Genomic DNA, 25678 nt, shown 5'->3' with positions numbered 1-25678 from the left:
CAATATCTTGGGGATTACCATTGGCCAGAAATTCAACATAACTCGCCATATAAATACAGGGGCAACAAGAGCAGGTCAGAGGCTAGGAATACAGCAAGGAGTAACTTACCTCCTGACTTCCCAAAGTCTGTCCACCATCCAAGAGGCACAAGTATGGAGTGTGATGGAACAGTTCCCTCTTGCCTGGATTGGTGCAGTTCCAAAAACACTCAAGAAGCCTGATACCATCTAGGAAAAAGCAACTAACTTGATTGGCATCACAACCACTCCCTCCACCACTGACACTCAGTAGCAACAATGTATACTATTCTAATAAGATGCACTGCAGAAATCCACCAAGGTTCCTCAGACAGTATCTTCCAAACCCACAACCACTTCCATCTATAAAGGACAAAATCAACAGACACATGGGAACACCACCACTTGCAATTTTCCTTCCAAGCCACTCATCATCCCCACAAGGAAATACATCAGTAGTGAAAATATATTCTCTTTAAATGTGGACTATTTTTGAAACCAATGACCATGGTGATAAAATCCATTTTTTTCTATATTCATATATGCTGTGGAAGCTAGCAGCCTGCTAGGTTATGGCATTTAAGGCACAAGATGTTTCAGTGTTGGTTACATTTGATGCTACCTGTGAACAACAGCAGGGTTTGTTGCAACTTTTTCAGCAGGTCACTCCAATCAGTTTAAAGGTCAGTGAATTGCAATTTAAAGGTCGATCAGTTTTAGTCAGTGAGTCAACCAGGATTTAGGGAAGAGGTTCCATCCAGGAAAAGTTCTATGTTTAGTTAACTCAATGAAGCCCACAAGGAGCTGTTTGGCAGCTTCACACTGATGAGCAGTTGGTCACTTCGGGAAGTCTTAGCATACTTATCAGCTTAGTGAACTGGAAAGGAAGCTGTCAGCTACAGAGTTGGTGGTTCAGCAAGGAAATGCTAGAAAGCAGCAGCAGCTTGTGAAAGCCAGCTGTTGGCAAAACTGCTGAAGTAGTGTCAGTAATTGATGTTTATCAGCAGTGTCAGAAAACCCAGGGAAGCTGTTCTCTAAAGCTAGGATTTAACTACTAGGAATTGAGCAGTTGTTGAAGCAGTCTGGGTTGGAACAATTTTGAAGATGTTTAGAGGTTAGATCTTTAGAAATGAACATTTTATGCCCATTGGGAAATGTTTTAACAAGGTTTGGAGTCCCACAGTGTAAATAACAGCTGGGTGAGCCATACAAAATCGTGGGATCTAACTTGACAGTTCCCACAATGTAATGTGCTCTGCGGAGTGTTCAACCATTGCCTGTCACGTTTGTGTGTGTGTGTGTGTGTGATATATATATATATCTGGTACTTCAGAATGTTGTCTACTTTTAGAAAAGTTGTTACTGGTCCTGAATCATTTTGTTAAATGTAGCTATGTTATCTGGCATCATAAAAGTATGAAACACAATGTACACACTTATAGATAGTATAACAGTATACCTCTTTTATTCTGAGCTCCTTTTCATCTGCAGTAGAAAGCTTTGCTTCGATATTTTCTAATGTTTCTTTGTAGCATGTTTCCACTTTGTTTGTTTCTACAGCCACCATGTGACCTGCAAGAACATCCACAGATTGTGGATCTCTTTTCTCGGGTAAGCTTGTTGATGCAGGTAAAATGTTCAATGATGGTTGGGACATTTGCTGAACCTGTATTTTCAATATTAAACATTTTAATGTTTTGATTGGAATTCTACAACATAAAGAAACAACTAAAATAAAACAGTAAAAATGGTTCATTAAGCATCCTTGGAACAATCAACTTGTAGCTCTAAACTTCCTCCTGCAATGCTGTAACATTCCACATACAGATTTAGCAACATGGAACTCAAGCAGCAGGCACAAAATGTTTAACATTAGCGTCAATTGCTGAACTGAATGACACCCAAAAGTGAGGAAGATTTTAAATGTTGATGAGAAACTAATGAAATTGTAGTTCTGCATTATATATGTATCCATAACTTTTTTGATATGTGCAGTGTTAAAAGGTTTTTTGTAACTAAAGTCTTCCATTAATGACTATGAGTACTATATTACATTAATCTTCCGTATATGAATGTATCCTTTCAACCATTATTTTTGAACAGCTACAATTAAATTTGGAGTATTTCCTACTTCATGTATGTTCATGAAAGGAAAAGATCCTGGAATGGCACTCTTAATGAAGAGGATACAAAAGATTTATTGTACTTAATACACGTAATACATGTAGATTTTTCCTCAGAACTATCATTGCTCCTTTAAGTACTTCAGATTAAACTGTTGGATTACAAGATTACTGTTGCAGCACAGTGGCTCAGTGATTAGCACTGCTGCCTCACAGCACCAGGGATCTGGGTTCAATTCCACCGTGTCTCTGTGGAGTTTGCACGTTGTCCCCGTGTCTGCATGGGTTTCCTCTGGGTGCTCCAGTTTCCTCCTACAGCCCAAAGATGTGCAGGCTAGGTGGATTGGCCATCCTAAATTGCCCATAGTGTTCAGGGAAGTCTGGGTTAGACATGGGGAAATGCAGGAGCAGGGGAATGAGTCAGGGTGGGATGCTCTTCGGAGGGGCAGTGTGGACTTATTGGGCCAAATGGCCTGTTTCCACCACGTAGGGATTCTATAAAAAGAAATGTCACCACAAAGTACTGCATCCCTGATCCAAAGTAAATCATAATAGTGCATTAAGTTTGAGAATGATAGTTCTCAATCTCAACCAGGCTGCTTGAGAAAAGAAATCCAATCAAACTTCTGCATACAATTCAGGAAACTTCCTGAAAAGTTTTTCAACATTTGTACGAAAAATAAGTGCCAAGCACCTCACCCATCAAGAAAAACTAGACAACTTCAAACTATTCCTTGAATTAATCCATAGCTTTTACTTTCACTGGCATATTCAATCGTCCAAGTGTATGACTATTTTTGTATGAAGGTGAACTTTTTGATATCACATCTAAACAAATCTGCAAAAGTTTAACCTGAAATTCTTTGGTCCCAAAAACTTGTAATAACTTCAATTACCTTTTCTTTAAAGCTCACTATTTCCCGAAGATCTTCCCCAGTAACTTATTTTCAAGAGCAAGTGGCTCAAATTTCTAATCTCCCTTATAACTCATCTGATGCTAGAAATCAGCCTCTGCGCTACTTCTATACCTTCAATGCTCAAGTCTCAGACAATTAGAATCAATCATAGCACATAATTGCACTAACAATCTTCCATCTCTTAAGATCTGACGGGTACATGAATAGGAAGAGTTTAGAGGAATTTGAGGAATGCTGGCAAATGGGACTAGATTAATTGAAGATATCTGGTTGGCATGGACAAGTTGGACCGAAGGGGCTGTTTCCATGCTGTACATCTCCATGACTCTATGATGACTTGTTCCATGGCAATCAACTCTGTTCAGTGTTGCCAGTATGAGTCAGGAGCCCTGACACTGGCATGGATGCCTCTGCCACATTTGCTGTAGATGACAACAGCGAGCTGAAAAGGTATACGATCAATTGACCTTTATCCTCAGCCAACTAAGCTCTTAATTTATTTGTGCCTTTTCAGAAGGATCAGTCATCATCTCTCAACTTTCAATGTTAACATTCATCATCTTACTACTTCCCTTGCAGATGCCTTTGTAGTGAGGGTATATATGCATAAGCGGTTGTTAGCAGTAAGCAGTTCACTATACGAAGGCCTTTGGGTATAGGGTCAGAATGCTATAAGACCTTTCGATTGATGACCTTACCCTGAGAAATCCCAAGGATGCATCCAAGACTGAAAAGTTGGAAATTGTTCAGCATTTTCTCTTACCTGGTATATGTTGATAAGGTCATTGGCAGACATTTAAAAAGATATGCAATTCCATCCAATTAAAATACATTCCAGGAAGAAAGAAAGATTGTAAGAAGGGGAAAAAGCATCTATGGCTAAGCAACAAAGTTAAAGATAACAGAGAGGCAAAAACTAAGACATAGTATTTTGCAAAAGTCAGTGGCAGTCTGGAGGATTGGGAAACTTCTAAAGACCAACAGAGTTTCTAAAAAGACGTAATAAAAAGAGCAAAGGTTAATTATGAAAGAAAATTAGCACAAAACATAAAAATGGTAGCAAAACTTCTATAAGAATATAAAAAGGAAAATAGTAGCTAAAATGGATGTTGGTCCCTGAGAAGATGAGACTGGGGAGTTAATAACAGTGAACACAGAAATGGCAAAGACACCAAGCATTATTTTGCCTCACTTTTCATGGTGGAGAACACAGAAACCAGCCCAATAGTAAAGGTGGAATTTAAAACAATCGTCATCACTTAGGAAAAAGTACTGAGTAAACTATTGAGATTAAAAGCAGACAAGTCCTCAGAGCCTGATTGCCTATATCATAGGATCTTGAAGGAAAGCAGCAGTAGAGGCAGTGGATGCACTGGTTAGAACATTTCAAGACTCCCTGGTTTCCGGAAAAGTTCCAGAAAATTGGAAAAATGCAACTCTTTAAGGGGTTGTCACAGGGTTCAGTCCTCAGTTCAAATTATTTGGGTGTAGGAATAGAACACACTGTAGCCAAATTTGTAGCTGAAACTAAAAAGGTAGGAAAGTGGGGTGCAATGAAGAAAAAATAAGTTTACAAATGGTTATGAAGAGGTGGGCAGAATAGGCCAATGTTTGGCAGATAGAGATAAAGTGAGAGTGTATCCATTTTTGTCAGAGGAATTAAAAAGCAACTTATTATCCAAATGGACAGAGACTTCAAAAGTGCAGAAGGTGTCTTCATGCCTGAATTGCAGAAAGCAAGTATGCAGGTATAACAGGTAGATTTTCTTATTCTCTCATGGGATGAGCATTATTGGCTGGCCAGCATTTGTTGCCCTTCAAGGTGGTGGTCAGCTACCACACTGAACCCCTCCAATACATGTGCTGTAGATGAGCCCACAGTGCTATTAGGGAAGGGATTCCAGGATTTTGATCCAGCAACCAGCTTAGAGATAAACTTGCAGGTTGTGATGTTCCCTTGTATCTGTTGCCCTTGTTCATCTAGATATAAGTGCTGGTGGGTTTGGAGGGTATTGTCTAAGGATCTTTGGCAAATTACTGCAGTACATTTTTTAGGTAGTGAACAGTGCTGCTACAGATCATCAGCAGTGGAGTCAGTGGATGTTTGTGGATGTGGTCGCATGCAAGTGGGTTGGTTTGTCCTGGATGGTGACAAGCTTGAGTGTTGTTGAATCTGCAGTCTTTCAGGGAAGTGGAGACGTTGAAAGGAGAGAGTGAGGTGGTGGTGGTGGTTGGGGGGAAGAGGGGGTGGGGAGATATATGGAGAGGGGAGAGAGATGGAGGGAGGGAGAAGACAAGGGAGAGGGAAAAGAGGTGAGGGGGGGAGAGAGACGGAAGGGGAGGGAAGAGAGACAGGGGCACAGAGACAGAGAAGGAGAAAGTGGGGAAAGAAAGAGAGGGAGGGAAGTGAGGGGGGTGGGTGAGAGTGAGAGAGGGAGGGGAGACAGAGGGTGAGAGGAGAGCGAAGGAGTGAGAAGGGAGAGCAAGATCATGAGGGGAAAGAAAGTCCACGAGGGGAGAGTGAAAAAGCATGGGGAGAGACAGAAAAAGATAAAAGGAAGAAAAAGCAAGAGGGAGAAGAGAGAGGGGGAAAGAGACCAAAGACAAGGGGGAGGCCAGTGAAAAAAGGAGTCAGGGGGAAGAAGAGGTGGGGACAGAGGGGGGAAGACAGCATGTGGGAGTGAGGGGAAAGTAAGGGGAGAGAGAAGACGTGAAGAGATAGAGGCAACATTTGCACCATGCATATCCTAAGGTCAAGATGTTCATGCAGATTCTGCAGAAGTGACAGATTTTTCTGCTTAATTTGTCCAGAAAGTATGACATCAGGACCTGGAACTTTGCCTCTAACAATCAAGTCAACAGCTGTAGTAAGCTGCATATCTTGGTACGCCACAAGCTTTCTTGGTACGATTGAGAAGCTTTCTATGGTGTCTGGAGCTTCTACAACGACAATGTTCTCCCGAGTATAACTCATGATAGAGTTTGAATCATCATTTGAATTATTTACTGCAGTTGATGACCTCCTCTACTTTTGGTCTCTTTGCTGATACATTTGTTGTCTTTTTGATCAATACATGCCCCTAATATTCCCTGTGTCAAAGTACATCTGAAAATTCTGCTAATGTTATTACCAGTAGTCACTGGCTGCCTTATGGACTTTATTTAGAGTGGCTATTGTGCATTCAGTGACGTTGGTTGGAACTCTTGTAAATAATGAGAGGGATCATTTAGCTTCGATGGCAACTTCCCTCAGAGCAATGTTAGCATTGAAGCAGTCAGGATGTTTATTGATCACTTCCCATATGTTCAAAGTATGGTATCTTAGACAGTGCCTCACAGTATTCTCTGGCATTTCACTTCTGCACACTGTGTTGAAATGCCAGAGAACGTCTGTTCAATTGCATTGAGGAGCTATTTGTTTTTATCTGGGCACTGTATGGCTGATGTTGAAATGAGAATAGCATTTAAAGGGGTGTAGCCTAACCATGGTGCACACCCAGAAATGATTTGGTAGCAATGAGTGCTAAGAATACTGTTTAAAGAGGAATGTCTTGTGATTATCAAATCCAGATGCAGCTAATGCTCTGATCTGCTGTCAGGGATCTCTTGCAGCAAGGTTTATTACAAGAAGCTGTTTGTGCCTCAGAGTTTGCAGTACCAACAAAATTCAAATAGTCGCTGTTCATTCCCATTTATCTTTCCCAAGCCACGATGACCATAGCAGGAAGTTCATGTCTCACGATCTGCATCAGCTCTTGTGTTGAAAAGCCCCAGTAAATTCAAACTATGTGTCTTAGGAATTCTGCTATTTGCAGTGCCACGTTCCTTGTAAAACTTGTCTTTTGCTTCCGTGAAAACATGAAAAATGTCGTGGAAGAGAACACTACAGCATAGCTACTCATGAGGTCTTTTTTTAACTTGTGGGATGACAGCATCACTGACTGGCCAGCATTTAGTTGCCCTTGACAGGAGGGTGGTGAGCTGCCTTCTTGAACCGCTGCAGTCCTCCTGCTGTAGGTTGACCTACAATGCCCTTAGGAGGGAATTCCAGGATTTTGACCCAGCTACAGTGAAGGACCCAGTTTAAGATATGAGACAGATGGAGAGAATGTGGCCTGAAATATTTCACGAGAAGATTCTATTACTACGAGTAGAGTTTCCATGCAGCAAAGCCTATACCTTGCTCATGCACTTGCTCTGTACTCTTCCCTGCCAGATAAATGTATAATATTTTTCCTTCAGTGATCCATTCTCATCAGGCTTGGCGTCTTGCAGAGAAACTTACGCCCATGTTCAGCTGCAGGAGGTCAAAATTTGTAAGCTTTAGTTTGGGGTTGTGAGACAACCAGCTTCCATGTGTTACCATGAGAAAGCACAGCTGGGGATTTGTCAAAAAAGCTGTAAAATCAGGGCCCAGAAACACATTTGGCTCCCTTTGTTCACATTGCTGCTTGCCAGTGGTATAGCCCAAAAATGAGATGCAAACTAGCACATTGAAGCAAGAATCTACTAGGTCTGTCTTTACTCAGTCACTCACTAAATGCATCATATCAACACACTGGACACAAAACCTGTGCTATGAGTCAATGTAATTATTAACTATATTGGTGAAACAAAGTTTAAGTGCTAGTTACCTAATAAAAGTACGTATTTTGTCATTATGTTGAAGGCTTTACTTTGATGTTAAGAAATTATAACCTAAAATCAATAGGGTTAAAATTTCAATGCCATTTGTGCCATCATCATTGATTTGCTTTATTTTCTGAGCGTAGGCATTTTAGGGCTCAGCTTCCAAATTTATAAATCCAGTCAAGGACATCAGAAAATAGCAACTGTAGCCAAATTTCTAATATAGACTGTCAATCAGTAAAGATCCACAAAAGTAGTCAGATGGAATTATAGTGAAAGAAACATTGAGGAAATTCAAGACTATTTGAGGCAAAGTGCCATTGTTAATTTTTAGGGAATTATTCATCAGAAGAAGGAGTTACACACAGTTTCCAGTTATTTAAAATATTCTTTATGTAATTCAAGTTACTGACCACTCACTCAAGAAAATTTCATACAACAATTGAGGGCGGCACGGTGGCTCAGTGGTTTGCACTGCTGCCTCACTGCACCAGGGGCCTGGATTCAATTCCACCTCAGGCTGTGTGGAGTTTGCACATTCTCCTCGTGTCTGTGTGTGTTTCCATCAGGTGCTCTAGTTTCCTCCTACAGTCCAAAGATGTGCAGGGTAGGTGGATTGGCCATGCTAAATTGCCCATAGTGCTTAGGTTATGTGGGTTAGACATGGGAATGCGTCTGGGTGGGATGCTCTTCGGGGGGTGGGGGGGGAGATCTGTGGACTTGTTGGGCCGAATAGTCTGTTTCCACACTATGTAGGGATTCTAACTGCTTAACTCCTCAAAACACTCCACTGATTTGTGGCAACACAGAACAGTACAGCACAGTACAGGCCCTTTGGCTCACGATGTTGTGCCGACCTATTATCCTACTAAGATCAATCTACCCTGCATACCCTACATTTTACTATCCTCCATGTGCCTATCCAAGAGTCGCTTAAAAGTCTCTAAAGTGTCTGACTCCACTATCACTGCCGGCAGCTCATTCCACATGCCCACCACTCTCTGTGTGAAGAACCTACCTCTGACATCTCCCCTATACCTTCCTCCAATCACCTTAAAATTATGCCCCCTCGTAATAGTCATTTCCGCCCTGGAAAAAAATCTCTGACTATCCACTCTATCTATGCCTCTTATTATCTTGTAAATCTCTATCAAGTCACCTCTCATCCTTCTTCACTCCAATGAAAAAAGCCCTAGCTCCGTCAACAGCTGACCACTGTCAGATAGCAAGGTAACTAGTTGGTTGTACTGGCTATTTCCACCAAATCTCCTGATGATATCTCGCCATCAGCCTCAATACAGATCTCGATATCAACTATGCCCAATGGGCATGCTGGGGCAGCAGGCAGAAACAACGGTCCTCTGGTGAAGACCTTTGCATGTATTCAAATCATACATACCTAATAAGTGCAAGACAGGAGCTACACACCTTGGTGCTATCATCAACAAATTTTATTCTGCCTCATGATAATTTTACCCCTCGCTCAGTTAATAGTTCCCTGACCACTATGTTAGAAATTCTGGTTTTCGAATTCCGCTCAAAAACCTGTGTTCAAGTTCCTAGGATGATGCAGTACCAAACGAGTTCTGCACTATCAGTCAGAGGTGACATTTTCAGATAAAATAAAAAACCAAGGTCCTGTCTACTGTTTCTCTAGAAGTAAAATATCCCACCATACTGTTTCAAGACCAGTAGAGTTATTCTTGATTATTCATGTAATTGACAACATCTAACCAGCTTTATATGACAGAATTAAAATTAAACCACAGTGCTTTAATTACATTCCAAAATTGATATATACAGAGCCAAAGCACTTACCAAGTAAATGGTTTAAAACAAATAGCATACATTTTGAGAACAGGCTTAGTAATTCCTTTTCTTCTAAAGCCATGTTCACTGTATCCTATGGGCTATAATTATGATTACTCTAGTGTTTTTCGTTCACTACAAACAGGAGCTAATGCAAGATAGTTTACAAATCAAGCAATTACTTCAGAAGTAACAAACTGTCTTTCAAATAAAACACCCAGAAAACAGAACACTGTTTTCTTGAATCACATCTACAAGAACGATAACATATATCTGAACTCTTATCAATTGATCTAGTTTTTCTTCAGAATCTTCAAAATATGATTCCTGTCCTGATCCTTCATGTTAGTCACAATTCTATATCAATTACCTGCTCCAATTCACCTTTTTAACTGATCAAAGTGAGGTGAGAGCCCAGAATGTGTTTCCTGCTGTTCTCATCATCATTTACAATGATCAATTAACCACCTGATCATCTGACTAAGAAAGGAATATGTTGAGCAAGAGTGCAAAATGGACACTATCTACTATACCATAGTGTAACATATGCATCATTGGACCAATCAATTACGGGATTCTTTGGTAGCCCAAATTTCTTTCTTTTTCTTATCCAACTCCTTAAATTCAATAGCAAACTTACATGTTTGCCCTTTTCCATTAATGTTCCTTGTTCCAAAAGGGCATTTTCCTCTGATTCAGCTCTCAAGGTGTAGTTAGACTCATCTTCTGGAAGAGAGACAGCTTCTGCAGTGCAGATTCCAACAGATTTTGCAGTTTGGTGCTCAGGGATATCTGAAGACCTTTGAGCCAGTTCCACTGCCTGTCCTAATGGAAAAAGAAAAGGTATAATTAGAAGAATCACAAAGAAATTAAAGTAACACTGTAATATGTTGGTAACAATTGCAGAACTTGTTTCTAACCATACTGGCAACTTCATACGTAGAGCTGTAAAATAATGCCTTCTCTAATCAAATCAAAGGCAACCCAAAGTATTTTACAGGCAAAGTAGCATTTCTGAAATGTAATAACTGCTGCAACATAGGGAACATTTTCTAAGCTCTCTCAAAAAGCAATGTCATTATAACCACTGATAAATGTTAGCCTTATTAAGGACTCCAGTTAAAATCTCATCCTTTAAGAAACTCACATAAAACTATTAACGTAGCTTAATTGCCAGACTTGAAACTGAAAACTGAAGAGATATCACAAGGAGTTAAGTTCCTGTCATATCAAGCAAAAAGCAATGCAAAGCAATCTCCTCTGGTTTTCCCTTTCATAAATATCTAAGTAAATCTTCAAAAACAGTCAAGTCCATTAAGACCCTTCTTCAGAACTGTTTTGAAGAAGTCATACCAGACTTGAAACATTAACTCTGTTTCTTTCTACACAAATGCTGCCAGACCTGCTGATTTCTCCAGCATTATGTGCATTTATTTCAGATTTCCATCATCCATAGTATTTTGCATTTATTCACAAATAATCTAACTAGTGTGTGAAAATTCAAGCTCTAAGCTCTTCTCTTCCACAAAAACTCATTATTCTATGTCCTCATAGATAATATGGAGACTGGAAGATGAGGTTCACTAAAGTTTCCATCAGCAAGAAGCTCTGAAGAGAACTATAAAACACCAGGTCTTCTTTTCCAAACCTATATACTTCATTACTGATTAGGTATATGGCACTTCATTTGTCACTGAAATGTCCACGTTTAGAAGTCAAGTTAAAAGAATCCTTCACAAGTGAAATAGCAGATTTTCATGGAGGGAAATATATTTCCATATAAAAGTGCTATATGATGATTACACTTCCATAATAGTAGCAACTGAAGTACATTAAACACTGTCAACTTCACTTATGCTGGTCAGAGCACCTTTCTGAGCAAACAAAATTTTAAACAAGTGTACACCAAACAGCATTCAGAATTTCAGAGGAAGACAAAAAATACCTGATATGCTATTGAACATGAATGCGTTAAATCCACTTACAGGGGCTTGTGTGCTAGCTGAGGTGTCAGTTTCACACTCACACCAACAGTGAAAGTCTTTAATGCACAGCAAAATGAATTGTGTATTCCAGGCTGTCAGTTCAGTTCCGGCTATTAAACTGAAGCAAACACAGCCAAGGGCTCCCTTACAGTAATCCTGAGTAGAAGACGTGAAACTGGATCAGAGAGATGGCCACCATTTTATACTGTAATTTTCACACTGAACTAAGTCCACTGCACCAGTAAATGTGGAACAAAGATGAGGTGAGGTGAAGTGAGAGTGACAGCCCTTGACAAGATTGCATTCAACTCAGTAACATCTACGAACCCTAGCAAAACTGGAATCAATGTGTATCAAGGGCAAATTCTCCACTGGCTGGAGTCACGCCTGACACACAGGAAGATAGCTGTGGTTTTTGGAGGTCAGTCATCTCAACAGGAGTTCCTCAGGATAGTGCCCTAGGCCCAACCATCATCAGCTGCTTCATTAATGACCATCCCTCCTTAATAATGTCAGAAGGGAGAACATTCACTGATGATTACGCAACGTTCAGCACCATTCACAACTCCTTAGATACTGAAGCAGTCTATGTTCAAATGCAACAAGATCTGAACAATATCAAGCTTGGGCTGACAAGCAGCAAATAACATTCACATCATACAATGCCAGGCAATGACTACCTCCAGGACAAAGCAGCCTGCTTGATTGGCACCACATCCACAAGCATCCACTCTCTCCACCACTGACACTCAGTAGCAGCAGTGTATCTACAAGATGCACTGCAGAAGTTCACCAAAGATCCTTAACAGCTCCTTACAAACCTACGACCACTTCCATCTAGATGGACAAGAACAGCAGATACAAGGGAACACCACCACCTGCAGGTTCCTCTCCGAGCCACTTACCATTCTGACTTGGAAATATATCACCTTTCCTTCACCGTCACTGGATCAAAAGCCTAGAATTCCCTCCCTAACGACATTGTGGGTCTACCCACAGCAGCTGGACTGTAGCAGTTCAAGTCGGCAGCTCACCACCTCCTTATTGAAGGCAGCTAGATACAGACACCCACAACCCACGAATGAATAAAAAAATTAACAAAAAGTAACTAATTTACATGACATCTTACCAGGATGTCCCAAAACATGCATCACAAGTCCTCTAATAGCAATGATCTGCTAATGCTTGTTAAATGAGGAATCCTGACAAATACACGAAAAGAATTTTCAGCTTCAAAGCACCATCAACCTATTTATTTCCCATCAATGAAGCAGTAAATGGAAAAACCAAAAAAAAACGCAGATGCTGTAAATCAGAAATAAAAACAGAAACTGCTGGAAAAGCTCAGCCAGTCTGACAGCACCTATGGAGAGAAATCAGAGTTAACGTTTCGGGTCGAGTGACCCTTCCTCAGAACTGATAGTAGCTAGCAAAATGCCAGAAGCAGCAAATGGACTTTGTGAAACGTCATCTTTCAGTCAAGACCTTTGAACTGAGCTATCAGTCAAGATTAAGTGTTGAAGTGCAGGAGTTGTGTTTGAATTCAACAAGCACAAGTGTGATCAACTAATTCAAGTTGATATTGTGCATCACTGCAGAGACTGGGCTTGTGGCAATTTTAAAAAAGAGCATTTTACACAAGAATTTAACTTCCTTTAAATTGTGTTTTGTGATGCTGCATGAGGATACATTGTAAAAGACTTTCTTCATAGCCACATCTGTGATGTTATAAACTCTAACATCAAAACAAGTAAGAGTCAATGGTGTAGAGGATAAATGTATTACCATGGGTAAAGGAAGAAGGTGGTTAGCCAACAAGAAATAGAGTATACATAAATGGGTTATTTTCAGGTTGGCAAGATGCAATGAATGGAATGCACAGGTACAGTGCTAGGACCTCAACTACTTACAATCTATGTCAATGATGGGTCCAAAAATATGGTTCCAAAATTGCTGTTGACACAAAGGTAGTAAAGCTAGTTGTGAAGACGCACAAGGAAACTGCGAAGTGACATAATAAGTTAACTGAGATGGTAAAAGATTTGGTGTAATGTGGAAAAGTGTGAACGTGCCCAACCTGCCAGGAAGAACAGAAATGCAGCACGTTATTTAAATGTAGAGAGACTACAGAATCTGCAGTACAGAGGACATCACAAAAAGTCAGTCTGCAGATATATTGAATGATCAGGAAGGCACATGGAATGTCGATGTTTATTGTAAGGGAAATTGAATAAAAAGAATGGGTATTTTGCAATCATTGTACAAGGTATTGGTGAGATCACAGCTAGAGTACTGTGTATACAGTTGCTTCCTAGACTCAAACCATCCTGAACTCGGATTTATATCACCATTTCTTCACTATCTTTTTATATTGTCGTTCAGTCATGGAATGTCAGCTTCACTGACCTTGAGAAGCAGGAGCAGAAGTTGCTAATTTCATCCATCAAGTCGGCTTCATTATTCAATGAAATCATGGCTGATCTGATAACCCTCAACTCCACTTTCTTGCCTTATCCCTACAATCCTTGCCCCCTTACTGGCTAAAAATCTGTCTATGTCAACCTTGACTATATTTAAGCACCTAGCCTCGAAAGACCTCTGTAGTAAAGAATACTACAGACTGTTTTTCTTTCAGAGGGTTGACATTTTCCTCATATCTGAAGTAAATGGCTGACTACCTAGTCTGAGATTATGCCCTCTGGCCCTAGACTCTCCCACAATGGGAAACATATCCACCCTGTTAAGCCCATAAAGAATCTTTTTTGCGTTTCAATTAGTTCTCCTCTCTTTCTTCTAAACTCTAATGAGGACAAGTCTAACCTACCCAACCTTTGAACACAAGAAAATCATTTACCTTCCTATTACACACTTTCCCCATTTTAAATAATATTCAGCTCTTCTATTGTCTGTTCTATACTCTTCTATACTCTGTATTTGCCCAGATGACTGCAGCTCCGACACCATCCTAGAAGCTTGATGTGTTCTAGGACAAAGACACACACACACACAGCAGTGCCATCTCCAAGATATAATGCAGAAACTCACAGAGGCTCCTTAGAAAGCATCTTCTAAATCCATGGCCACAGCTATCTGGAAGGATAAGGGCAGCAAATACATGGGAACATTGCTACCTGCAAGTTCCCCTCCAAGCCATCACCATCCTGACTTGGAAACATATCACCATTCCTCTGGGTCTGGGTCAAAGTCCTGGAACTCCATTCTTAACAGCATTATGTATGCACCTACACCAAATGGACTGCAGCAGTTCAGGAAGGCAGCTCACCACACCTTCTCAAAAGTAATGGGGGGATAAGCAACAAATACTCAGCCAGCAAAACCCACATCTCCTGAATTTTTTAAAATAACAAATTTAACTTTGGAAGGAGTTATATTAGACTCAAAACATTAACTCCATTTTATTCTCCACAAATAAAGCCATATCTACTGAGTTTCACCTGTAGTCTGTTTTTATTGATGCATAGGTTGGCAATCATCTGCTTTGGATTACCATGGAGCAGTCATGTTTCAAAACAGAAAAAATCACTTATTAACATATCTGGAACTCATTCAAAACAAGGGTAAGAGTTCATTGTAGACTTCACAGTAGATCAGGAAGAGTCATGCTATTGCAGTGTTACAACGAGCTCTTTCCATTCTGATCTGCCCAAAAAGTAACTGAAGGTTACTTTATTGTTTGATAACATACATGTTACTTTATATTTCATTACCTTTCAATAAAAACATTAAAACTAAAATTATAGGAATACATAATTAAATATGTTTCCCTGGACAATATCTCAAATCCCCAGCCAAGCTACTTATCTACACGGGTGCTTATTTCACGAATTATGCCTTGAATACCTTAATTCAATATTCATGCTCATTTTCCCCTTGAGTGCTTCAAATCAACGGCCAAAGATCTGCATTTCTCTAAATCTGAAAAGACCACATGCAACCATGGGGCATTTTTCACTTGAATTCAATATTTCTGATACTTGATCAAAATATCCTGTTCACTGTTTATACAAGTTTACTTTTGGCATATATTACTTAAGAAGAAATCTAATGCCAAGATTGCATGATACCTGTACTTTCACATGATACAAAGTCAGCAGAAAATACTTGCATTGAAAATAAGCATTCCCTCAGTAATAACTGAAAATATTCCAATACCAACTCTTTCAACCCACAGTATCAACAACATTCATTGCAATATTCTCCATTAGTTTCATTTTGGACTATCATGTGGCTATACAACATGTCTTGCAGCAGAGATGGATGGAATTTTCTTTCATGTGAACCATTAATGTAATGCCAATATTTACTAAAAATTAAATACATCCAAATTGTGAATTATTACCAATTTAAGTTAAACAATTGAAAACCTTGTCAAAGTATTTTAGTGAATCAGTCCAAGACTCACCTAAGATGCAACTTTTAGTCAGTAAATAGACTTTGATATAACTACATTGAATTTCCACAAGATCAAAAAGTTTTTAGTTTATTTAGAGAGTTAGAACTGACTGGAAATAGCCAAAATTAATTATATTAATATAAATTTGTCAACTTAATTAAGGTGGGTGTAACTTAGTTTTCGTACAGCCATTTTTTTCTGGCCCATTTACTGATAGAATCCCAGTGAGCAGACATCTGAATGGTGGCGGTGAGAAGAGAAATGCTCAGTACGGTACAGCTGACTAAAGAGACTAAAACTAACAGAACCCATATATCGGCACTTAAACTATGGTATATAGATGTTGGGAATTTAACGGAGGGAAAACACAATGCTCTTTATTATGTATAAGTATCCAGATTTTGAGAGAGAATGGCTATAAGTGAATGTCACTAATTTGGTTCATTATCTGATAACTTAATGACATATGCCTCATTGTTCTACTTAAAACTCAGTAACAGTGTATTGACAGGTATATAGGCCATACATGTCAAAGGCATGCAGATCATATCAAACAGCATACCCCTTTGGCTCTCAGCAACAAGAAAGATAATGACTATACCCAATCAGTCTGTACTTACAACTGTGTCCAACATTTGCAGGATAATCCTAAATATACAATGAATTATGCTAACAAGAAATATAGGATTGCCACTCAGACTTGCAGTGTGGCTCACTTGCCTGTACTAGAAGCTACATATATTAATACACAGGGCCGTGTTATTTGCAAACAGAAAGAACAGGAACACACATCGTCATTACAATGTGGAGCTGGAGGAACACAGCTGGTCAAGCGGCATCAGAGGAGCAGGAGAGTCAATATTTCAGATCTAGACCCTTCATCGAGACTGTCCTAATGAAGGGTCTAGGCCCAAAATGTGAATTCTCCTGCTCCTCTGATGCTGCCTGACCTGCTGTGTTCCTCCAGATCCACACTGTATTGACTCTGACTTCAGCATCTGCAGTTCTTGCTATCTCCAAGTGACTTATAACCCCATTGCGAAGCCTCTTCCAAGGACGCCCACCTTGAAGAAGTTGCCCTCCTCCCACCAGAAAGACCTCAGTCGATCTCTCACCCACTGCAACCCACCGGGATCTCCTCAGCCCTAAAGCTCTTTGACCACATACTGAAACAAACCCATTACTAAAGCCACATCTCCTTTCTCAGTACCTGCCTACATAATCGGCTCATCCCCAATGGACTCCGAACAACGTTCAGACCACCCCAGTTTGGCCCCAACCGCGGCAACTGTTATCTACAATACATCCAGGGCTTCCAAAAATGGTTTTCTCTGCAGATCCTCAGCTCCACACTCGCAGCCATGCGCCGGCATCTTCTGGCAGTAGATTCAACCATATCCCAGCTCAGAGCCTCTCTCTACCAGACCTGCAAGGGACCTCTCCGTTTTTCATTCTGCGCAGGATCTACACCCTCAACCAACACTTTTTCTCCACCCTATCAGATGTCAAGGATCGTAAGTACACCAAACTTACTTGTGCCTTCCTCCAAACACAGACCTTCTCCACCACCCCAGACCCCAACCCTATCCAGGACCTCTCTTAATTTGTCCGGTGCCATTAACCATGCGGTCGCCTCAGAGTCCTGATGAAAGGTCTGGGCCTGAAACGTCAACTCTCCTGCTCCTCTGCTGCCTGACCTGCTGTGTTCTGCCAGCTCCACACTGTATTGATTCTGACTCCAGCATCTGCAATTCTTGCTTTCTCCATGAACATACATTGCATGGTTAAAAAGTTGCAGATATGGCTTCCATCATCTTCTTCCACATCTTTTTCATAAAAAACATAGTCTCTAAAACGGTTGAGTTATATTCCTGCTTCTTCTCGAAAGACTTGATAATCTCAGAGATCAGGTACAATCAATAGTTCAATTTTGGATTCCTCAACAAAATCAGTGACAGCTATTCGTTGGTTCATTTCTCAGAGCCATGCTCTCACCAGAGTCGTCTTCTTGGTTTACTACTCAAACAAAATATAAAGTCACCATAGTCCCAGAGGACCACTGGGCTGCTCTTTCACTGGAGAGACACAACTGATGGTGGCTTAACCTGAGTTTCACCATATCTCAGGTAAGGGCAGGTGTTGAAAAGATGGGACCTTCATGGTAACCTCAGCCTGACAGTTAACTTTCAAATCAGCATTAATGGATGCATTTGCTAAAAAGATTATTTGACCAGATTCCAATTGCCAACCAATCAACATTCTTCTCTCATGCAGTATAACTGTTTAACTTTTATTCTTACAAATTTTCTGTAGCGTGCAAGACAAGAAACGTCAATTTTTTAAGCAATACTCAAATCTTAATTTATTCACACCTCACAATAGCCTGACCTTATACAATAAAAGGTATTGAAAAATGTTCAGATTTAACTCTAAAAAAACTCTAATCATTTTCTGTATGCTGTCTTCAGCTAAATGCTACACAGTTCATCATATCACCAATGCAGTCAAACATGTTTTCTGTTTCTTTATGTAGCAGTGTAAAATTCTGGAATATTTCCACAGCCTTAATTATTTCAGCTAGAGAAATAATACAGGTGAGCAGCAGGCACTCATCAGCCTCCTGAGTTTAAGAACATATTGCATCTATAATTGCCTCATCTGTTGGTTATGGTCTGCAGTGAAGTATTATCCACATCAGCGCAAGTTTCCACTGTAGTCTCCCCCAGATATTTCCATGTCAGCTTCCCGTGGGTGAGCAACATTAGGTTAGTCATCACATTGATTGGCCTCACCATGCTCCTCCTCATTCTTGGCATCTTGCACATGTTTAGTTCACTTGAACATAGCATGGCTAAGAAGTTGGAGATATGGCTTCCGTCATCATCAAAAACATGGCCTCTAAAACAGTTGGGGTATACTCCTGCTTTTTCCTCGATAGCTTTGATAATCTCAAAGATCAGGTACAATCGGTAGTTTGATTTTGAATTCCTAAATCACTCACTGATCCATTGGTCAGAGCTTGGCCATGATACTGGGAGGGAGCAAATGTTGCTTGAGGGTTGCAATACTGGTGTGCAAGGGGCTGTTGTCTTTAATGATTATATTCTTCCTTTACATCCATTGATACATTTTGTCCATTTTCCTAATCCATGCCTCAAAAATTCTGGATGTCTTCCAGGTGATTTTGTTAGCCCTGTATCGTGTGTGGAGTTCTTGACACTCAAAGTAACATGGCTTCTTGCACTTTCTTATCACAAACAGGAGCAGCTGTTTCAGTCCATCCACATTGGTACAAACCATTAAAGTGATACAGTCTATGCTTCACTTTCCACATTTACATATATCTTCTTTAAACATAAAGAATAATTTGGTTAAAAAATAGAGTAAAACATTCTGATTTCATCCACATTATAAATGTTTCTTGATGCATATTCATTCAGAACCTGGGCAAGACTGTTTTGCAGCCAATCATCTGTCATTGTCGCTGTGACTGACAGCTTGCACTACTCACTGCTTGTAAAGGATTTCTTGTTTTGTTTTGAATTGATCCAGCTATCCATTGCTGCAGGTGAGTTTCTTGTGGCCTATCTTTTATGCCAGGATAAGTCCCGTTTGCAAGATAGTACCAGAGATGGGAACTTTCTCTGCTCCTGCAGCCTTGAATCACATTAGCAAAGCTTCTTCATCAGGATTGACAGCTTTTCTCATCATTTTTCTTGCTTGAGAGAATGCCCACTTACCTAACCATGACTCATTTTATTTTCACCATAGTCAAGCACTGTCTGTGCCAGTAAGATTGCTTTGCTTTGCAGCACTGACGAGCACTTTTAGTATCTGGTATCTAGCCTAATAAGTGAATTGGTTTCTCAACTAATCAGATAATTTAAAAAATCGTCTATACATTCAACTTGATATTCAAGTCGTCTACTAAACCTTAATCTTTCAAGAATTTTATTAGCCCTAAGATTGAAATCATTGTCAAAGGCTTTTAGTACCTCTTCAAAAATATCTATTGCTGCTTTTACCCCCACGTGAACTATAATATCATTGGTTACACAACAATTATGCATACAAGTGTATTTATTTGTTCAGCTTCAGAATTACTATGGAATTTGAAAGCTTTTCTGTGTTTCCATGTGTTTTCTCTCAGATGCCCACGTTGAAATTAAGTTTTCCTGGCACTATTATTTATGACGACATAACTTATTAATGTGATTATGTATTTTGCCTGCTTTAAAAAAAAACTTTTATTTCACAGTAATACCAGTTCTGCTGCTCTTTGCTGCTGTACTGGATGTCTTTCCTGCATTTTGTGGCTGCAAGAGTAGATTCCTGCCTTCTCACGGTTGAAGTGGAGAATCTCTGCCATTTTCACAACTTCACTGTACAGACCCCACTGTGTGATTTTAATAAGAAAATCCCTTTTTAACAAACAATTCCCACTCCTCACCATTTAAACAAATGGTTCTTGTCTTTATCGGAGCTCTTATGATGGATTCCTGACCTTGTCTATGGACTGAGTAAAGTCTCTCAAACTTTCTTTTCCTGTTACACCAGGTCTGCTTAATCTTTTAAGCTGCTCAATGCTATTACTTTGGTTACTCACGTTGCAATATGCCCAAGTCTACAAACTTGGATTAATATTTCTTTCGTGGCACTTTGCTCCATTTCTGTTGTCGTGAATCGTGATGCAGATTTGCTGCAATGCTCAATCTAAATTTTAACTTTTTAATTTCTTGCATTTCCCGCTTGGATTGGTGCACCTTTTTACAGCTCCCCTGGCCCAACTGGGATTTAAGCTTTACTCAAGAAGCGTTCAATGTCTGTTTGCTCATCACTAAATTGTGACTCAGGACCACACCCACAGACCACTGCCTTGATTTGTAGTTAATAATTATGGAGTTTGTAATTTTGAAGTTACAAATTCTCATTCTCCAGAGATTAGTGCCTTTCCACTTGAACATCTATCTCACCAGGTGTGAAATGATTTTACAATTCAGTGGAGTATACTTCCTTGTTTAGGATTGCCACAAGGTTTTCTTCTATAACCTTCTTAAATCTTTAGCTCTTCTCTTCTACTGTGATTATGAGCACAGAACTTAAAGCTCAGTCTGAAGATCTCACTGTGCTGTTCTCCAGGTACCATGAGTCAGATCAAATCCACACCATTGACTACCACACTGTATGGACATGGCAATTTTCTATGCCATATGAGCTACCGTTCATGTTGAAGGTTACTGAATCATCTCTGTGAACTATATAAAACTGTGGGATCTCGTGTGGTACAGGAAAATCACTTACTAGTCTAACTAGAAGAGTCTCTTGTAGCTTATTGCACATGGGCAACTATAGGTTGAATTGATATGATAGACTTTGTTACAGTCTTTGGGGAGGACCAATCTCACCCCTTCAAGATCCTAAGCTATTCTGCCCAGAAATCCATCTGACTTCACCACTGTGGGTGACGATTATGCCACCCTTCAGTATTAATCCTTTTACACCCATATTCAGCACAGTTAAATGCTCAATTGTTTGGTAAACAAAGCAGATATCTGGTTGCTCCCAATGAGGCAATTACTACTTTTTGAAGAGAATTTCTGAATGCATTGGCAAAGAGTCAAATCACTGAATGACAATATTTAGACTGCAGTCCAAATATGCAGATGCACTGATAATACTAGACATGATGTACCTTCATCATATACATAACTGGCTTCTTCAGGTGGAAAGGCAAAGAAAATTTTATCAGTCCACAGTAAGTGAGTGTCATTAATAAGTAATTTAAACACCAGTTTGGGAACATAAAGTTCACTAGATCTACCCCATGAATTAATAACATTAGTATGTATTACATAATACATTTACTAAACAAACACAAGTTTCCCATACATATGGTGCATCGCACCATGTATAAGTGTCAGTTGATGAAATATAAACCATTTATAGCACTACATGTTACCTGCAAAATTCAGGCCATGAGTTATGACTTTCCATACTATATATATGCAAAGTCTCTCAGTTCTCTATTTTCCAAATTAAGACTCAATGCAAAATAAATCCAAGCCAAAATGTAATTTTTACAGTAGTTTTAAGGCAAGCAGGCAGAGTAAATAAATTGAAGATTCACCTACCTGTAGAAAATGCTGCCCAGGGGATGGCTGGTGAGACTGACTGTGTTCCCATTTCACCATCTTCAAAGCTCTCTGCTGCCTAAGCATATTTTTTTTTTACAAAAAACACAGTTCAATTAATTCCCAAAAATATTTTAAAAAGAATGACGAATCATCAGAATTTATTCAGAATAAAACTGAAAGATGAGAAAGTGCTGAGTTGAAGGTAGCTTGGGGCTGACTTGGAACCCATTTCATAAAATGTGAAGCTGAATGCAGTTAGGCATTTAACAGATTCTGAAGTCAAATTTTGATGCAATATCTAAGTTTTGAACACAGTTGCTCATTATGAAATAATTCTCTTTCCCCTCCTACCCAGTGCAAAATAAGTTTTTAAACTACACTACAATAGTTGTCAGAGAAACGTCTTATTCTCCCATATGAATAGACCGCAAATAAAACAACAGCACCAAGAGTAATTTAAAATTCACACATCTACAAAAATGTTCTCGTGCCATAATGCTCTCAAGGCACAGAGTCAAAGCTATGAAAACATTGTGTGCTGTGCTGAATAAAAATAATGCCTCCCTGGATGGCTCAGTAAGTACACTTACTGTTGCACTGAGCCACACTAACCAGCTAAGATCACAGTTACAATCTGCAGCCTCTGCTGTGGTAGGGGATCTGTGCTGGATTGGCTACTACAATTGGCCTATTTCTCAAAGTTTGGAAGAGAACAGAAGGAAAGAAAATAGTGAAGATTTCTGAGCAAAGTAACTCAATTATAATGGTCATTATTTACTTCTACTAAAAAATCTCTTATTTTGCTACGATAATTTGCTTTTCCAAAACTGAATATGAGCACTTTCAATGTGAACAATCTAGTCAATAAATGTCAGTTTCAGTTAAGTTAAGGAGAATCTATTCAGAGATTAACTCGAATCAATTTATATCTGCTCAAGGAAGCTGTCGCTCTTGTTTTGGGACCTCAACAGGCTAATTGCTCAAAAGATGACATGAGTTTCAACTCATTTGGCCAGGTCACTACAGGGCTCTTTCCATAAAACCCAAGTGGTACACTTCAAGATCTTCATATTCCAATATGAGATCCTACAGTACACAGAGGGGGATGGTGAGAAAGACTTTTATATATATATACACATTATCAGATGATACAGTTTGCTTTGGTACAAAACTCTTTTTTCAGTGTACTGTATGAATCCCAACCAGACTGATGGAACGAACGTTCTTCTCTCTGATATCTGCAAGAATTTTCACCTGAAAATAATTTGAGTAGTTATTCACTTGCTATGCTTTAAAATTGTTTACCAGCTAGGGATTTTACAAAGCAGCTAATGTTTTCCAGGAGAAAAAAAGTCCTGCTGGTGTACTAAGTGATGGGATCTAACCACATCACTATGGCAGCAGAAGAAAGGGATTTCAAGAAATGCTGCTTCTAAGTTGCAGTCAGCTAATGACAAGAATGTGGCCCATTCCATACTAAAGACTTCCTTTTATTTAGTAAGCACATTAAAAAAAATCAGATCAAGATTAATTAAAAGCATTTACCATAAAACACAGCATCCAGAGCCCCTTCTTATTTGAAAGGAAAGCCTACATGCAAAAAAAAAACACTTGGTCCCCTCCACAAACAGCTCCAGAAGGAATTACTATTCACCTTGTCTTGGTAGTTAGCAAGAATGAGGTCCTTTACAGCAAATGTGAAAGCAATTCTGTGTATGAGGTTCTTCTGGGAACTGCAGTAAGACTGCCAAAATCCATTTCATACCTTCATTGCCTTAAGCTAACTGAGATTTTTTTACTCCCATCTGTCTGGGCCAAATTCAAAATATGATTCCAAAAGCAAACCACACTATTTCACCACAATGTACCACCCATCACTTGAATGGTACATGTCCAATATTTAACCAAACAAAAAGACAAGAATCTGAAGCCAAGCATAAACTTATTTTGCACAGTTCAATACATACCTCAAATCCTCCAAACTCATCATCATCCATCTTTCACTGCGCACCTACAAAGATCAAATACGTATGCAATTATAATATCCCATAATATTCATTCAAACAATACATCTGTCAAGAAACATTTTCATCATAGCTTCAAAGAATTGTATGCATTTTCACTACAGTATAGGAAAATTTAACAAATCACTGAAGCAGGATACCACAAATATCCCCATGGTCAATGAAAGAGCCCAACACATCACTGCAAAAGATAAAGTTGAAGTATTTGCAGCAATCTAACACAACATAACAACAGATCAATACAACACAAGAAGCCAAAGAAATGCTCTTTATCCTAGACAGCGACATACAGATTTGCTGTATGGGGCTCAAATGACATTGACTAGAGCGTCAGCGAATGCATTTTCAATTGATCTTTTTCCATGTGGTTGGTGGACATACATGGTGGTACAATTAATACAACATTGCATCCATATACCTAATGTGAACATCCACATAAGTCGTCTTTTGCTCATTGAATCATGACAACTTCCAACTTTATACATATCATGCCTACACATCAACATAATTATCCCTATAATTAACAGTTTATTGATATGTGATAACTAAAGATGATTAACAAATGACTTATACAATTGAACTAATCACCTCTTGAGTTCATTATAACTTATTTAGCATTCTTTACTCAAAAGATTACTCATGGCATTACTTAGGTTGTAGCACATTGTAGAGTTGGCATTCATTGCACTCATTGATGGGGTGACATGCTGCACAGGGGATATTGTGGTTGCTGCACTTGTTGTAGGAATTGTGCCTGATGTTGCCAATATTGTGACATTTGTTTCTGATGCTGTCAATGTTGCACCGTTGTTGGTGATGTTGTCAATGTTGTTGCTGATCATTTTTGATTTTCCAACTCCAGTGTAGATCTGTTATAAATTCTGTTCATTCTCAATTGTTTATTTGTTTTGGCCTCTATGACATATTATCTTTTAAGTCTTGGCTTCAACAACTATTACTAGGTTTCACATTTTCATGATTTTTCATGCAGCGTTTGTGTTTTCAACAAATCAGTCAGGGTTCGGTAAACTTGTAGAAGTGCTGACTTTTTATTACCTGTGCATTAGTGAGTTATCATCTTACTTCGTCGTGGTCACTTGAAGGAAGTACCTTCCTTTCTAAGAGTATTTACTCTTAGAAGAGTAAGAGCTAATAAAAGGTACATATTCCTACAATGCGACTGAAAGCTGATAAATATCCTGGATCTGATGACCTACAGTCTAGAATTTTGAAAAGAGGAAGCTGTACAGATAGCAGATCCATGAGTTGTCATTTTCCATAATTCTACAGATTCTGGAATTGTGCCTACACATTGAAAGGTAGCAGATGTAACTCTACAATTGGAGAAAAGAGGGAGAGAGAAAATGTTGAACTACAGGCTTTTTAGCCTGACATTATTATTAGTAGTAGTAGTAGTTAAGATGCCTGAATCTATTATAAAGGATGCGATAATAGAACACTTATAAAATAATGGTTGGAGTTGGTACAATCAAAAATAACAAAACATTAGGTAGAGATAGTAGGAATTGCAGATGCTGGAGAATCTGAGATAACAAGGTGTAGAGAGCTGGATGAACACAGCAGGCCAAGCAGCATCAGAGGAGCAGGAAAGGTGACGTTTTGGG

General features: G+C 39.3%; 1 protein-coding gene across 3 annotated transcripts in view; it reads right to left on the bottom strand.

Moving 5' to 3' along the window:
* The window catches only part of LOC109914047 (coiled-coil domain-containing protein 91), a 155417-nt gene extending 129782 nt beyond the window's left edge, over positions 1–25635 (bottom strand). Inside the window, exons 1-4 of one of the 3 annotated variants that reach the window (XM_048607656.1) lie at positions 23997–25635; positions 22027–22105; positions 10137–10321; positions 1478–1684 (exon numbers count right to left, since the gene is read on the bottom strand). In XM_048607656.1, the coding sequence (XP_048463613.1) occupies positions 1478–1684; positions 10137–10321; positions 22027–22105; positions 23997–24026 (501 nt within the window). In that variant the 5' untranslated portion in view covers positions 24027–25635. The remainder of the gene's footprint in view (positions 1–1477; positions 1685–10136; positions 10322–22026; positions 22106–23996) is intronic. The other 2 variants (XM_048607658.1, XM_048607657.1) reach the window with 2 other exon arrangements.
* Positions 25636–25678: the final 43 nt, after the last annotated feature.

The sequence above is a fragment of the Rhincodon typus genome, chromosome 18 (genome assembly GCF_021869965.1).
Source record: "Rhincodon typus isolate 14 chromosome 18, sRhiTyp1.1, whole genome shotgun sequence".
NCBI classification, from domain to species: domain Eukaryota; kingdom Metazoa; phylum Chordata; class Chondrichthyes; order Orectolobiformes; family Rhincodontidae; genus Rhincodon; species Rhincodon typus.
This window is presented reverse-complemented; position numbering and strand designations above follow the sequence as displayed.